The 17,178-nt window shown below is 39.4% G+C and overlaps 1 protein-coding gene across 1 annotated transcript; it reads right to left on the bottom strand.

Moving 5' to 3' along the window:
* Positions 1-17: 17 nt before the first annotated feature.
* On the bottom strand, positions 18-10,903 carry LOC134635292 (calpain-11-like). Its single transcript, XM_063484690.1, has 19 exons — positions 10,829-10,903; positions 10,089-10,352; positions 9,865-9,952; positions 9,661-9,776; positions 9,000-9,133; positions 8,428-8,617; positions 8,261-8,326; positions 8,070-8,155; positions 7,643-7,714; positions 7,307-7,464; positions 7,003-7,160; positions 6,391-6,593; positions 5,585-5,633; positions 5,437-5,511; positions 957-1,025; positions 761-839; positions 544-657; positions 391-443; positions 18-44 (listed from the first exon to the last, which is right to left on the bottom strand). Exons 1-19 carry the CDS (start codon positions 10,901-10,903, stop codon positions 18-20), a joined length of 2,076 nt encoding a protein of 691 aa, XP_063340760.1.
* Positions 10,904-17,178: the final 6,275 nt, after the last annotated feature.

Raw genomic sequence — 17,178 nt, 5'->3', positions numbered from 1 at the left:
TCCTGATTTGGCCTGGTCTAGTTATACATCGAGATGACAGACCACTGAAACAAAAGAAAAGGCAACTTTTAGACTTATTATTTATTTAGGTTATGGCTAATTTCTGCACTGTAATGGCTCTGTATTACAGTTCTCCCATGTATGTGTTCTGTATTTACTCAAAACTATAGTAACATAGACAATGGATGGATGACTGTAAGAGTCATTTTCTTTTAGATTAGCTACACTTAACACACCTGTAACAGTAAAAGGCAATTCTTACTTATCCTACTATAATAATTAAACACAATAGCAAATGTTAATCAATCGTAACACTTCAAAAAGAAACTGCATACTTAGGTGAAAAAAAGGTCTGCACCATTAAAGAGTATTAAGTGGAAATATACTCACCTCATCCCAGTTCAGGTGGATTACACCATCAGATGATTTGCCCTTGAAAATGTCTGTGTAGAAAAACCCCATGCAACAGATGTCTAAGCACATTTTGAAATAGATAAATAATGTGGATTTATTCTTCGATTTGTGGTTGCCACGTTTCGTTACCTGACATCTTATCCAGGCGCAACATGAGGGTGATGAACTCCTCTAAAGAGGTGCTGGAGAAGCCTGAATACCGAAACATCATCAGCCCCACACTGGCATCATTCACATCCATTCCTGGTAAAGACACGAGGAGAAAGTGACGAGTTCTCCAGTTATAACGTGAATCAAGTTCCAAATGTGTTATTACACTTAAATGTGTGACAATAATTAGTGTTACCTGCAGCTTCAATCGCCTTCTGGAGCTCAGGGTTAGACAGGGATCCATTTCTATTCACATCACAGCGATGGAAGAGATTCTACAAGCAGAATGAACTTACATTGGAAGCAAGCAGTAGTTTGAACATTCTTTTACATTAATAATTTAAAATAATTGAATTATTTCTTAATTTTGGAGACTATACTTGCTGCATTACCTTGTATTCTTGAACCTTCTTCCAGAGAATTGAGAATTCAGCGAAGGTCATCGTCATCCTTTGATCGAGCTGTGCAGGTTAAGGATACCTTACAAAAAACTGTTACTCCTAATTAAAATGAAGCTTATGTGTAAATTCAATAATGAAGCTCTGTAATCACTCATCTGTCATCTGTCATCTCTTCCACTTTCCCACGCTGGCAAGTTTCATTGTGTTTTTTGGGTTTTTTTTTTTTGCCTGTCCCGTTTGGATCTTTAGCCATCAGAATTGTTGTTTGAAGGCCAAGAAAGATGCCAAGCAGATTTACTTTACCAATTGGATCATCATGGCCTTGCCATATTGGTCCATTTGATTGACCTTTATTATAATTATATATTTATTTGATTTGATTTTTGGTTGTTACAGATGGGACAGAGGGGAGAAGAAATGGTGAGAAAGGGGGGAAGAAAAAAAAGAAAAACAAACAAAACACCTGAATCACCTGTATGGATATAAGAAAAAACAGAAGAGAAAACAAACAAAAAAGAGCAACATAATAAATACAACACCATCACAATAAACTAGCTAACAGTAGATAACGGTAGATACTAAATATTACATGTTATTGTGCAGTACGCAAGAAAGGTGTAGTTTGTGTCTGTGAACACCTGTGTGCACACCTGTGTGTATCAGCACGCTTGTATTAAAAAGGTTTCTCCATGTAACGATCTGCTAAGGAGTGTGGGGAGCCATAGCCCTGTCCCCCAGGGCATGAAGCAGGTATGGAGGAGATCCCGGCCCCAGACATCCAGAGGCCCCAGAATACGAGGACCCAAGGAGGACCACCAGGGGGGCAACCGTGCCACCCTCCTGGGAAGAGCTGAGGAGAGCCCCAAGCTCATTGTTGACATCACTGTCAACAATGAGCCAGTCATCTTTCTGCCTGCCTTCTTCAGGTTAATCTGCCTCTACTCTGTGTATTCTGTGCCTCCATCTTTATCTCCACCACCAGCATCTAGACTCTAGTCCTGGCCTAATTACTGTCACCACTGGGATTCTGTTTTGCTGTGATGGGCCCTCGGAGTCTAGCTGCCAATTAGCTTAATTGAATTCTGTATATCGATAAATCCTCACAGTGTTACTGGAGGCTAAGGTAATGCCATCCAGAATAAGAATCTGGTTAGATACCATATTTCTAAGATTTTCAGGGCTGAGTACAATAACCTCAATTTTATCTTAATTTAGAAGCAGAAAAATTAAGGTCATCCAGGTCTTTATGTGTTTAAGACATTCCTGCACTTTAACTAATTGGTGTGTGTTATCTGACTTCATGGATAGATAAAGTTGTGTGTCATCTGAATAGCAGTGAAAATGTATGCTATGCCTTCCGATGATACTGTCTAAGGGAAGTGTGTATAATGTAAACAGAATTGGTCCTAGCACTGAACCCTGTGGAACTCCATAATTAACATTAGCGTGTGAAGAAGACTCTCCATTTACATGAACAAATGGAGTCCAACTCCCTTGCCTTGGTGGGTGCCAGAGGACGGGGGTGCCTACTGGGGTCAGCGGGGGAGCTGGCCCTAGGGAGGAGCATCTTGCCCCTCCTTTCTTTTCCTCCCCATCCCCGGCTGCCTCCCTCTTCCCGCTCCACCACAGCCACCCACACAGGTAGGGCCTTGGGGTGTGGGTGTGTCACCAGGGTGCAGGGGAGACATCCCCCCCCTCTGTCCCCTTCTGGCCACCTGTGCCTCAATTTTATTCCACAACTTAGACATCCACATTATTCACACTGTCATAACACACACATATATATAGGGCCTTGAGGGTGACCACGCCAACGGCGTCCAGTGAATGGTCTGAGTATTCAACCCTACCTCTGGCGCCGGTGCCCACCTCTCAATTTTAAATCCATGTAGACATTGAGGGTTCTCGGGAGGGGCCGTGCTAACACCTGCTGCTCTCCGGCAGCAGCACCATGCCCTCCCCTGTTTTAAATGCACTTTAGAACAACACGCAGCAACACTACACATGAGCGGGAGGAGGGAGGTATGGGGTCTTCACACACCCTCGTTCTCTGCCAGCCATCGGGGCGGGGGGCTGGGAGGAGGTGTTGGCTGACAGATTGGCCTCCCTGCTTCTGCGAGGCCTGGGGCGGTCTGCTTGCCTCCACCCCGGGGGGAAAGGGTCACATCTCTTGGGTCTGGGTGCCGTTTCCCCCTCTGGGGGCGAGGGTACCTGGACCCGGGGTATAGAGTATGTTTGGGGAGTGCGATTGTGTGTACATGTGCATATATGTCTATTCCTACGTTGGATGAGTGCTGAGTGTTTGTATATGTGTGCATGAGGGTGGGAATGCATGTTTGTGTCTGTGTGTGCCTGTTTGTCTGTGTTTATATGTCAGGTCAGGTCTTAGACTCCACCTCCCTGGGAACACCCAGGCCCTCCAAAGTGTGGAGGCCTATCTCCCCTCACCACACTCCCTGCCGGTAACTGATGCACTCAGGGGTCGGTGCATTGGTGGTTCTTGGTGTCCGGGGCTGGGCGCTCAGGTATACACCAGCTCACTCCCGGTGGCTACTTGGCGGGGCCTGGTGCCTGTCGCTCGGTCAGGCCTCTTCCGGGGCAAAGGGGGCCCTCGAACCTCCGGCCTCGGGGCCTGCAGCTCGGTTCACTCTGGCACAGCTGGCTGCCGGCAGAGCCGGCGGGCGCGCCAGTGCAGCCCCCTCTGGCTTCTGCTCCGTGGCTACTGGGTGACCCCTCGTCTGGGGATCTCCTCAGCCCTTCCCAGGAGGGTGGCACGGATGCCCCTCCGGTGGTCCACCTTGGGCTCTCGCACTCTGGGGTCCCTGGATGTCTGGAGCCTGGATCTCCTCCATGCCTGCTTCATGCCCTGGGGGACGGGGCTATGGCCCTCCACACCCTCTAGCAGACCGTTACATGGGGAAATCTTCTGTATACAAGCGCGCTGATCCACACGGGTGTGCACATGGGTGTTCACTGTTCGTAGACATAAACTACACCTTTCTTAGCTGCTACTTCAAAGCACATTGTGCGCTGTCTGTGCTGCACAACAACATTCAATATTTAGTATTTATTGCTGTTTACACTTAGCTAGATTAACATGATGGTGTTGTGTTTAGTATGTTGCTTTGTTTTTTTTTTTTGCTTGTTTTCTATTCTTTTTCTCTCAACAGGTGAGCCAGGAGATTTTTTTTTTCTCTTTGTCTTTGTAAGTGCCCTTTCTCACTGTCCCTCTTCCCTTCTGTTTTTCTTTTCCTTCCTCTCTTTCTTTCTCCCTTTCCTATCCCCCAATCATGTCTGTCTCATCTGTAACTACTGAAAATAAAATAAATAATAACAACAAAAGTTGATCAAATGGACCAATACGGCAATGCCATGATGATCCATTTGGCAAAATAAATCCATTTGGTATCCTTGTTGGTCTTCAGACAACAATTCTGACGGCTAAAGAACCAAATGGGACAGACAAAAAAAAACAAAAAAAAACAAAAAAAACAAAAACAAATGGAGTCCATTAGATAGATATGATACAAACCACTGCAGCACAGTACCTGTAATACCTACCTACAGCATGTTCTAATTGCTCTAATAGGATATTATGGTCGACAGTATTGAACGCAGCACTAAGGTCTAGCAGGACAAGCACAGAGATGAGTCCACTGTCAGAGGCCATAAGAAGATCATTTGTAACCTTCACTAAAGCTGTTTCTGTGCTGTGATGAGCTCTGAAACCTGACTGAAACTCTCCAAATAAGCCATTCCTCTGCAGATGATCTGTTAGCTGTTTGACAACTACTCTTTCAAGAATTTTTGATATGAAAGGAAGGTTAGAGATTGGCCTATAATTAACTAAGACTGCTGGGTCTAGATATGGCTTTTAAAGTAATGGTTTAACTACTGCCAACTTGAAGGTCTGTGGTATTATTAGAGATAGGTTGATCATATTTAAACGTAATTAATAGTAGTACTTCTTTGAGCAGTCTTGTAGGAATGCGGTCTAAAAGCCATGTTCAGTTTGTTCTAATGAGCTCTCCTTGTTGAAATGTTTCCTGTTTAGTTTGGTAGTCAGCTTTGATAATTTGATAAATGTGGTATAACAAAAAAAGGGAAATAGCTGCACATTTTAGGATACATCCACCAAGGCAATCATACTCCTGCAAGTATCCAAACTAAAGCTCCTGTGGTCATTTCCTGTAGATGATTGAAAAAGATTAATTTTCTCTATAAAAGCAAACAAAAAAAGAACAACAAGAAATGAATGAGGATTTGGAACTTTTTCATAGCACACATGATCATCTTACCATGAGGGAACCTGTCATTCAGGAGTTTTTGTAGTTGTCCAGCAAGCAGCTCACCATTCTAACGGGAGGCAGAGAAACAACTAAAATGCATCAGTGCAGATGAAATGGACAAGCAGATGGATGAACTGGGAGAAAAAGTTGAAAATTTTAAAAAAAGAGTAGAAAAATATTTCCACCTGATCAGCGTAGAGTTTAAATAAGCTGTGGTTTGGATCCTCATCAGTGGCTTTCTCCTTGTCTTTGTCATGGATCTATAAGAGAGCAGCAGTGTGAAATATATGCTAAAACTGACACATCAAATTGTACAACTCGGTCTTTTCAAACCTCAGAAAGACGGTCATCATCTTCATCATCATCTCCTCCATTATAGGGGCTGGATACAGAAGAGAAAATTTTGGAAAATGTGACTTTGATTAAATCCTTTTTTACAGAGGCTGAAAAGGTTAATTAGTCTGAATAGTATAAAGAGGTTAGTCTGACAGTCCAGCTATGAAGTCCATTTTCATCTGAAGGTATAATCAGGCCAGAAAAACATCTTGAATGAGGATGACACTTTTGACTTAAAAAGACATAATTCATAGCAGCATATGACCCACTGGACAGTTTGCTAACCTTTGGAAATAGACCCATTAAAAAGCACATTTGTAGTTTTACTGATCACTAAAAAACTGTTTAGACGACAAGTCCAACTTATCTATAGACTAATACAATGCTAGAAATAGACATTGATGAACGTGGCCAACTATCAGTAGCATTTCCATTGTACATTTTAATCATTTAGCCTATTATTTCTTTTAAATCCTCTAATTTATGCATGGATAAATTCAATTTATCATGATTGCTTAGGCATGTTAGTAATCAGCATTACTGTTATCTGTGCAAAAATGCACTACATTTTGTCTAAGCCAGCTGTAAAATAAAGGCCCAGCAAAAAATTACATTGGGAGTATTTTAGACAACTTTTGAACACCACCACCTGTATTTCACAGCCTACACAGATAACACACCTGATGCCTGATTAACAAACAGGAAATTACCCTGTGGTGTCTTTTGTTAAGTAAATCATTCATGTAATATTATTTATTTTTAGTTAATGATATTAATCCTTCATTTTGTGAAGGATGCTTTACCTGATCTTAATGTCAGTCTTGGTGTAGACAGTGAGAATGAAATCTGCAGTCATGTTGGGGTTAAAGGTGGATGGGATGATCACATACTCTCCAGGTTCCAAACTGTGGAGTTCAGTGTGATCTCTCTCATAGCTGTAAGCCTGCTGTGCCTTCACAGGCCTGTTCCTCTGAAAGAAATCGTGTTGCAGGCGTCCTTGTGGGGTCTGGGAGAAATATGAAGGAATGTCTATGGTGAAATACTTTCCTGAGACTCAGTGTACATTGTTATTAAAGTTATTAAAATGCTGAATTTACTTTTGGTGCACAGTCAAGTTTCAGATATTGGTTATTGTTTGTACTTACCCCTGGTGGAATCTGTTGATTGGAAAATGGTAAAAAATAACTTCATTAAACTGTTTCGCAGGAACCAGTTTCCATAGTAACTTTAAATAATGAATGTGAAATCAGTGAAGACATTTTTTATTATTAATTTTATTATTGTCTTACTAACTCACCTGCTCAGTTAGGTATACTCATATCTTAATAGATAAGATTTAGTTTCTTGTCCTTCATTATTCGGTTGCAGTATTTAACAATTATTTACATTTAAGGAAGCGCATTCAGAATGAATACCTTATAGATGGTAAGCCCAGCTGGGTGGAGGCGTATCTCTTTGCGATTCCCCTGATGCGGTTTCTGCATCAAGGAGAGCACGATGTTTTTGTCTCCTGGCTCCTTCTTGTCTATAACACTCACCTGGATGCGATACTGAGGGTTTGTTGCAAAGGTGGCTACAGAGAGTGAGGAAACATTAATCTTGTTAATTACATTTTAGAAATTTATGGTGGTTTTTGTGTTTGCACAGATAAAAGAAACAGATACAAAAACCATATTATTCTTTTAATGATAGTTAAAGTTTAGAATGAACTTGTCTCACAGTGATTCACAGCACCACCTGCAGATTTCCCTGCTGCCCAGCTGCCATCGTAAATCATGCATTTCCACTGACATTTAAAGTCGCCATCAGTAAAGTTAGGGGTCTCACAGCAGATGGATACATAAGCAAAATAGGAACAGAAGTCCTCCATTTGCATCCTGACAGACGGATAAGCAGATAAAGACAAAAAAAGAAAACATAAACATTAAATATCAACCAATAAGACGTAAACTCTTTGGTATTGCATCAAAATGATCATATGATTTTTTGATTTTGAGTTTTTAAAAGTGTTTTTTAACTATTGAGAGTAATCAGTGTGCAGAATTTATAATTTACCAGAACTCTCCGTCGTCACGGTCAAAACACTTTTTTCGAACCTCTGGCCTTACTTTATTCCACAAATCTGACCTGAGAACATGAAACAAATAAGTTTATGACAGACTTTAATGCAGGAAAACAGATGTGTTTTAAATACAAACCAAACGCACTCACACACACACACACACACACACACACATATATATGACCACTAATATCGTTCCAACTATACTGTATATCTTATGTTTAGAAATTCTTGAACTGCCTGTTTTGGGTTCTAATTAAATTGAAATTGTTTTTTGTTTTTTTTTTTAACAGTTTCATGCCTGTCTAATTATCATAACACTGTGAGTTGCTTATGTGAAGGTACAATGCTAAAACAGTAAAAATTGTGTTATTGTCAACAGTACATGAACGTTGTTTGTTGTTTAATTAAGTCAAGTACTTGTCGCTCCATTTTCCGTTCCACTCCCGTTTGCCCCATGGGTTCATGACTCGCACCAGTCGTACTTTGGAGCCGTTTAATTCCACCTTCAAATGAAATAATAAAGTGAAAAAATCAGATATTAATTCTCTTGGCTCTTGTTTTCACTCTTTTTCTTATGGTAAATGTAATTTTCTAGCTCTATGGTTTACCTCAGTGACATCTGTGACAGAATAGGCATGCCCATTCACCAATCCCGTGTCAGAGACCAAAGCACCCTGAAAAAGACAGGACAAGTAAAATTAATTTTAAAAAAAAATCTGTTGTTCTGATTCTTGTTGGGTGCTTTGTTTTGTGTTTTGTGTTTTTTTTTTTTTACCTCTTTGTGGTAAGTCCAACAACAAATCAGTGATTGGCACTGAGTTGCTCTGTTTAATGTGAGCCAAAGATCACCATGACCTGCTGAGTTCATCTCCTTCAGTTTGTAAGTCTGGTTCACACCTCCAGTGAAATCTTTGCAGGCTTCTGATGGAAACCCAGCATGCATGTCTGCATACGAGCCACAAAGTCTGAAGGAGGCACAGAGAAGGAGAAACGTTTTTAAATCAATGACATTCATATGTGCAATAAGACTGCTATATGTGCAATTCTTTTTCTGACAAAGTTGTACTTTTGTATTTTCTTACTCAGTTGTATATAGCATTTGTATTCTATTTTATTCTATTGTATATATTATTCTATTTTATTCTATTGTATATAGTATTTTATTTTATTTTATTTTATTGCATTCCAGTGTTTTCTAATTTCTGCTACATAACTTTGCACTTTTGCTGTAACGACACAAATTTCCCACCTGTGGGACTAATAAAGGTCATCTTATCTTATCTTATCATATCAGAAATGTGACCTTCTAAACTGATTTACATGAAAATGTGTGAGGTGGTTATGTACTTGGCATATGCCTTCTCCAGCAGAGGAGCCCAGAACTCATTTCCACATTTTGAGGACACAGACAGTAACCGCTTGTTGATTGTTGGCAGATTGTCATCAATAACAACATCTACCCACTTTCCAAACCTGCAGAACTGAAACAGAGAGGACAGCTAAGAATCAATCAGAGGTGGCAAAAGTACAGAGATTGTGTACTTAAGTAGAAGAACAGATACTAGTGTTAAAAATACTCCAGTAAAAGTTGAAGTACTGATTCCACTTCTTTACTCAAGTAAAAGTAAAAAAAAGTACAGGCTCTGAAATGTACTCAAAGTAAGAAAGTAAAATGTAGCTCTTTGGAGGACATATCTAATAGTTATTTTTGTGCAATATTAACTAAACCTTTCTATATAAATATAATAATTAAATCTTAATATTCTTAGATGGGAATGCAAAATTTATTTCAGTTTAAATTATAATTCTAATAAATATTCTTAGCTTGAATCAGATAAGCAGAACAGGAGGAGAGTACAAGAAGGATAATATTTTTTAAAAGCTCTATTTTCTGTTGCCTAGACTATAGAGTGTGACTTTGCCTCTAAACAGAAAATGATCAGGGAAGAGGATTGTCTTTCTGTTTTGTAGAAGTATTCTTTAGACACAGTTATTAATCCTTTGTTACCCTGAAATGAAATATTCCTGCATAGCCCTCAAAGCACTGGTCCGTTGGCACAACTTGTGCCATCAGATTTTCTTGGAAGGTCAGTGCAGATATTGCAGACAAAAACCAGCAGTTACCTGTTAAAAGAAGGAAACTAATAGTTTTTTCAGGATGCGGAACATAGTTGTCATTGTCATTAGCTATAAGCAAGAAAGTTTCGCTTACCCACTTCACCTTGTCCAAAGTCAAATCGTGATGTACCATCTGTACAGAAAACAGGCTTATCCTTGTTTCTTTGTTCTCTCAATAAATCCTTAAAAAGAGAGTGGAAACAAATGTGATGTTGACAAGCACGTAAAATGAATTCGTTTTACCTGCTGTACAGAAATGCTCACAATCCATCAGATTTCAAAATGGAAGAAAAATAAATATATTTAAAGTTATTTTACTGCTGGTCGAAGCCATTTCACTTCACTCTCCTGTGAGGGACTCATATTAGGCAGGTCACCTAAAGAACGACCGTTAAGTGGGAACGCATTGTCCACAAATAGCCCTCCTTTGCGGAGGCAGTAATCTTTTATCTGAGCGAAGTCCTGATTTTTGAACTTGGCAGGGTTGGAGGGGCTTCCCTCACTGCCATCTTGGTAACGCAAGTTGATGAGACAAGTTTCAGATTGAGCCATGATGATGATGAAGAAGTCTTCAGACAGATTCTGGCACAAGGAAAAAAAATAATTCAGAGACACCTAACTCTTTAGACACCTAAAGCTTTTGTTGAAATGAACAGAGATTATTACCTGTGGGCAGTGGCAACCAACTGATTCTTCTTTGCAAGATGAGTTCCTTGGAATTGCAAGATGTGACATGTGCAGCACGCAGCCTCTTTCTTATATTGACACTGTCTTACATAAGGCTGGAGTCCCAACCCTAAAGATGTAGGATAGCTACTATGTAAAAAAAAAAAAAAAAGATTTTCTGATAGAAAGACCTCACTGAAACCTGAAATCTGCTATTTTCACAGCCTGCTGTTTTGTCAGATATGATGAATCTCCACAAATCTATCTGGCAAACATGAGTTATATATAGATATATATATATACAGTGGAACCCCGACTTACGAAATTAATTTGTTCTAGAGGGTCTTTCGTAAGTCAAAATTTTTGTAAGTCGAAGCACCTTTTTCCATTGCCTTTTGAGTGAGGCAATGCTGGCTGAAGACGAAGTTCTTGGTGGAGGAGGAGGTGGCGGAGGTTGAAGAAAGCATACGTACGTGTACATGTACATAACATTATAGAATTTAATTAAATTTTTTTAAATTTTCTATTTTATCTATTTCGTTACACGGGCATTTTGCCGTACCACGGGCAGAAATATTGCCGTTAAGTGCCTTCATAACTTGAATTTTTCGTTATATAGATATATATATATAGAGAGAGAGAGAAAGAGAGATATTAATATTAGTGGTGTCATCGTTAATCTCGTAAAAACGACGTTAACGCCATAACCACATTAGCTCGTTAACGCGTTAGCGCCATGCAGCCCCTCGCACGGGGCGATCCATGTTAATTCGCTAATGGAGATTTGCCGCGTTAATGTTAATCAGTTTTCATATGTCTGACCAGTGAGTCTATTTTATCCAGGTGAAAAATCTCATTGAGATTTACAGAGAGACCTGACAATTCAGACAATTACACAAATCAGTCAGACGCAATTTAACTACACACAGATCAGAATGTAAATACGTTCTGTCAGCAAGTCCAGACAGCATACCAAATTTGTTTGTGTGTTTGCTATCACTGACATTTTCCACAGAATTTTGGCAAAAGAGCATTGCCAGGGCATGTCTACAAAGTATATATACACTTACTGGCCACTTTGTAAGGTCCACCTTGTCAGTGCCCGGTTGGACCCCCGTTTGCTTTCAGAGGTGGTTTAATACTTCATGGCATAGATTCACCAAGGTGATGGAAACATTCTTCAGTGATTTTGGCCCATATTAGCATGATTTAATTACACAGTTGGTGTAGATTTGTCGGCTACACATCAATGATGCCAGTTTCCAGAGCCACTACATCCCATAGGTCCTCTACTGGATTGAAATCTGGTGAGTGTGGAGGCCACTGGCAATCTTATTGGCATAATATGTACATGAAATTAAAAACTACTCTCTTTGCTCAGTCAGTTCCCTTGCCATGCTAAAATTGCTGACCTTTAGAGCAGCGGTCCCTAACCTTTTTTGCGCCACGGACCAGTTTAATGTCACACAATATTTCCATGGACCGGCCTTTAATGTGTTGCGAATAAATACAACAAAATAAAATGATACGACCAAGACAAAAACCGTGGTATTTTGTAAATATAATAATAAATGCGAATTCACTGTGTAATTGTGTAACTTTATTAGCAGCGTCCTCCTGACATGCGCCAACAACATTGAGAGTAATATCCTTCTCCATTCTCTGCCCCTTAATGCTCTCTGGTCGCTATGGTAATGTGTAAATATTTCTTTCAAAATAAGACACAACTACAAAAAAATATATAAAGTACATGAAAATATATAATTCACCATAACGCTAAATCAATGAGAGCCCTGTGCTTGTTTCTCTGCAACGAAACAGTCCCACCTGGGCGTAATGGGGGACAATGACACCCGAAGTGTGTTGCTTATGCTCATTCTTCTCTGCAATTTTGTTTTGGTAGCTGTAACTGCAGAAAACCCCGCTTCACACAAATTTGATGTCGGAAATGGCAACAGGGTTTTTAGTTCTGTTGTGGCAGTCTCGGGGTATTCTGCCATGACTTTTATCCAGAATACTGGCAAAGTTGATGTCTCAAACATACTTTTAAGGCCGCCGTCATTTGTGATTTCCAACAGTTGATCTTCTTCTTGCAAAGACAAGCTAGATTCACCCAGTTTATTAACAAATGGGTCGTGGATCCATTCCTTGTCAGTTCGTGGGTCTTTTGTGATTGGTAAGTTGTGCTTGAACTCTTTTAAAAGCAAAGACATGTGATCGTGCACTAGCTGGGAGATTGACTGCTCAGGCTGAGTCTCTACCAAAAATCCGGCCAATGTTTGAAGCATGTCAAATATGCCTCTGTTTACGCGACGTCTCCACAAATCCATTTTGGCTTTAAATGCAGCTACCTTATCTGCCAACTTGAAGACAGTTGTCATTTTCCCCTGAAGGGACAGATTGAGTTCATTTAGTAGGCCGAATACGTCGCATAAGTAAGTGAGTTTTGCGACCTACTACTTGTCACTGAAATGTGCTGCCAGCGGTGACTTCTTTTCTGAGAAAAAAATTTCTGCAGCGGCTCAAATTCAAAAACTCTGGCCAGTGATCTCCCTCGGCATAACCACCTTATTTCCGTGTGTAAGAGAAGTAGTCTGTGCTCCGCATTCATCTCCTCACAAAGTTGCTGGAATAGGTGTGAGTTAAGGGCATCTGCTTGGATGTAGTTAATAACTCTAACAACTTCATTCAGTACGCTGTTAAGTTCTGGTGGCATTTTTCGACTAGCTACATTCAGGTTCACATTCAGGTGAAACCTCCCAAAAAGCCCATTTAAGTTCTCCTGATACATAATCATCCAGCGACCTGAATAGTTCTGCAGTTGTGGTTTTGGTTGTCAACGATAGTGCACACAACATACCCTCATGCACATCCTCCTGATAAAGGTATCGCACATAAACAAGTATTGCCTTATTGTCCACATCTGTAGACTGGTCAACCTGCAAAGTGTACCACAGTGATGTATTAATTCTGTCCAACAACTGTGTCTCAATGTCCTCTGCTATTTCCTCAATGTTAAAAGTGACGGTGCTAGCCGACAAAGGCACCTGTGCTATCTTTTTAACCGCCACCTCTCTGAAAAGTTTACAGCAAATGTCTTTAGTGGCAGGAAGGATCAATTCTTCATCAATAGTGAATGACTTTTTAGCCTTAGCAATAAGGTTAGCCACCAAGTATGATGCTCTCAGTGTGCACTTGTATTTGCTGTTATGGAGGCCCTTAGTAATTGCTTCTGTCCCTCTTGTTCCCGCTTTTTTCTTTCAAAATACACCAAAGGCTTGTTTTTTAATGTCGGGTGCTTGGTCTCTAGGTGACAAAGCAGTTTTGAAGGCTTCATTGCCTCATTGGAGAGTCAGTCACCACATATTATGCAGAGTGGGCTTGGTGCTTGGGAATCACCTGTCACGATAAATGCATTTTTCAAGTAGGTCTTTTGGTATTGTCTGTTAAATGTCGCTTTCTTTTTCTTAGTGGTTGTCATAGGCTCTTCTTCTGTCTCCTCACTGGGTCTTTTTCCCTTTGCAAAGAAACCTTCCAAAGATGTCTGTTTTTTACTCATTGTGCTAGCTTGTTCGTTTAATATTAGCGTTAATGTATCTTAACATGCGTCAAGAGTGAGTCATAGACAGAAGTAACGGAGAAAATTCAGTCATTTTCAAAATAAAAGACTGTTCAGTGTCGGATAATAAATAAAATGGAAATAATGTAAGTTATTTATTTTTTCTGTGTGGCCTGGTACCAAAAAAAAGAAAATGTATTCATAACACACGGGAAAAGACCCAAGGAAACCAAGTTAATGATAAAAACCCCGAAAACCACAAATTTCACACCCAGCCTCAAGTTTCGCAGCCCGGCACCAAACGTCTCCAGTCGGTGGCCCGGGGGTTGGGGACTGCTGTTTTAGAGGGTAAGGATGTTGGAAGAGTGAGGATGGAAGTCACTCTTTGGTCAGAAGATAATTTCTTTTATTTATGGAGGTATGGAGGCTTTTGGTTTATATTTTATGGCATGTATTCAGAATGAAAGAAAACTTTGCTTGGTTGAATACTAAAATGCAACACAAAGAACATGTCCATATCTTTATTTATAAAATAAAAAACATGAACACACACTAATCTTGTAGATGAAGAACTCCACTGCATGATATTTAATTTTATTCTTCATCAGGTTTCTGCAGAAGAGACAATGAGATGTTGTTGTCTACGTTGTTGCCTGTCACCATCAGACAGTAGATTTGTCCAACACCCCTCTCAAAAAGTGTGATGGTTACAGCATTTAATAAAATATTAATTATTCCTTATTAGCTATTTCATTTTTGACATTTATTCCACTACTTCCCACTAGGATAGTTTAAAACAGATAAAACATAAAAGGTTTGTTACAACAATAATTGCAAAGGATGTTAAAACGTTTAAAGATTCTAAAATAAAATCATGAGATCTCAAACGTGTTTCACTTTGGCTTCCTCTAGCAGATTTTCCAGTCACCAAATGATCTTCTTCTATTGATAAATTCCAGTGACATGCAGCATCGATTATGGTGTCCTGCTGATTACTTTTCTATTTCATCATAAAATGCACACCCGTCTGCTTTGAGATAAAATCAAACTCAGCAAATAGCTTTAAAGAACAAGAAGTTGTAACATGTATAATATAAGTCCAGCAATCAAAATGGATAGAGTTTTGGACATTCTTTGTTAAATGCTCCTTTAATTGTATTCGTCAACTGAAGCTGCATTCAGATTATGTTAAGGATGCGATCCGAACCATGATCAAGAAGTTTACAACCATCATTTGCCTAAAGATGGATGTCCTTTAGTAAACGACATTTTTAGTAAACAGAGGGAACCAGAGCTACGTGACAGTGTTTAAGATTCCGAATACAGATTCCTTCATTTAGCTTTGTTTTGGGGTTTGAGGGCTTTTTTTTTTATCCAACTTACTCCAAACAGACAAAACAAACACACGCACGCATGCACAAAGTCTAAGACTGTAGTGATAGACAGAATCTGTGATGCCATCTTGCTCTAAAGGAATTGTTTAAACTTTAAAAATCAAAGAGATGCTGAGATAGAGGAGCTTTGAAGGAGTCAACACACATCTATACTTAAGTTAAAAATGCAGACAGAAGCTAAGACTTAGTTAAAAATGCAGAGTATGACATAATTTTTATCCAAACAGCACTTTGGCAGACCAAAAGACATCATATCGTGACATACATTAAGCTTTTTTTCACTTAGCTATAGAAAACCAAGTCCAATCAGCAAAAGTCGCTGGTTCAGAAACTGAGTAGTGGTTTCTAAATCATTGAAACAAGCACTTGTTGTGGGATAACACATAACAGTAACCCACAACAGATAACAAATGAAAGTTTTATTTACAGATCAATCCAAGTATAGAGTTTATGTCATAGAAGGGAGCATATAAAGAAATGAATAGTAGAAAACAGAGAGGGCAGTGCATTAAATCCACAGATCAAAATCCAAAAAGAAAAGTTGCAGATTGAAGTAGATAATTTTACAGTGCATGAACAAGTGACTTTCTGTCGAGGAAAGCAAGGCAACCAGTGCTTGTTGACTGAAATCTAAAAATAGACATCAGTTAAAACCTTTCAAAGTAAAAGTAATATCACTCCTTACATCTCAAACAGCTTATACAGTTTCTTCTACTTTCTGTTTGCATCCATCCTTTACATGACTGGCATCGTGTGGCCATAGTAGATTACTGTCACTGGAAGCAGGTTTGACACTGCTGAATTCATACTGAACTAGAGAGCAGAGAGTTTGATTTCACAAGTGTGTCTATGTCGTGTTAACAAAGTCTGAAAACGGGCAGGCTAAGAGGCTAACAGGTTTTTCCTCATTATATTTATTCCGAGGTTGCATGAAAATACTTGTTAGTTTTGTGCAGGATAAACAGTTTAGCTTGTCATACTGTGGTCAGTTTACAGTAAAGCACTATGTTGGACTGGTGCACAGTGGCTTTGGTGTTCACGGTCAGTGTTGGGTTACTCTAAGCCCACAATGCTTAAATTCATTCATTTAATTTTACATTTATACTACCTGTAGACTGTCTAGTATAAAGTGGCATAAACAGTATACCATCAGTGTAGGGAATGGAAATCAGCCAAGCTAGCTTGTGAAACATCTGCTTATTTCTTCATTCAGTTGCGCAAATCCACAAAGAGCAGTAAACCACAGCGCATCAGCTACAACAGGTTAGCTGATCACAGCCTGTACACAGTTTTTGCTAATACGCCACCTTAGTTTTTTATTATATATCAAGGGCAAGTGGACTTCTTCTTTTAGTTCCTGAAGACAAAAACTAACACTGAAACTGATAAGAATTTAACTAAAACTAGAAAACTCACTCTGCAAACTAGCTTAAACTAAACTGAACAGAAAACAGGTGAATAGATTGCTTTTGTTTTATTAGATGTTTTATTCAGCACTAACCAGCATGTATCTGAGACTGTTCATTGCACAATAGACTTTATGCATGTAGTTTAATGGCAAGTCCATCCTTTGAATATAGTAATGCAGAAATTCAAAGTTTGTGAACATCTTGTCACTTGAAAATTTGGCAGCAGAACAGTCTGAATGAGAATATACCTAAAGGTTTGTGAATGTGCACGCTGAAATTGTTACAATAATTGTGTCAAACCCTTTTTTGTTGCATAATCAATTATCCTCATAAAGAAATAACTGCCAGAAAATTTGCCTTATTTGAAAATGGAGTGTTTA

This window comes from Pelmatolapia mariae, linkage group LG10_11 (genome assembly GCF_036321145.2).
Source record: "Pelmatolapia mariae isolate MD_Pm_ZW linkage group LG10_11, Pm_UMD_F_2, whole genome shotgun sequence".
NCBI lineage: Eukaryota > Metazoa > Chordata > Actinopteri > Cichliformes > Cichlidae > Pelmatolapia > Pelmatolapia mariae.
The sequence above is the reverse complement of the archived record's forward strand: the minus strand, read 5'-3'. Positions and strand labels throughout refer to the sequence as shown.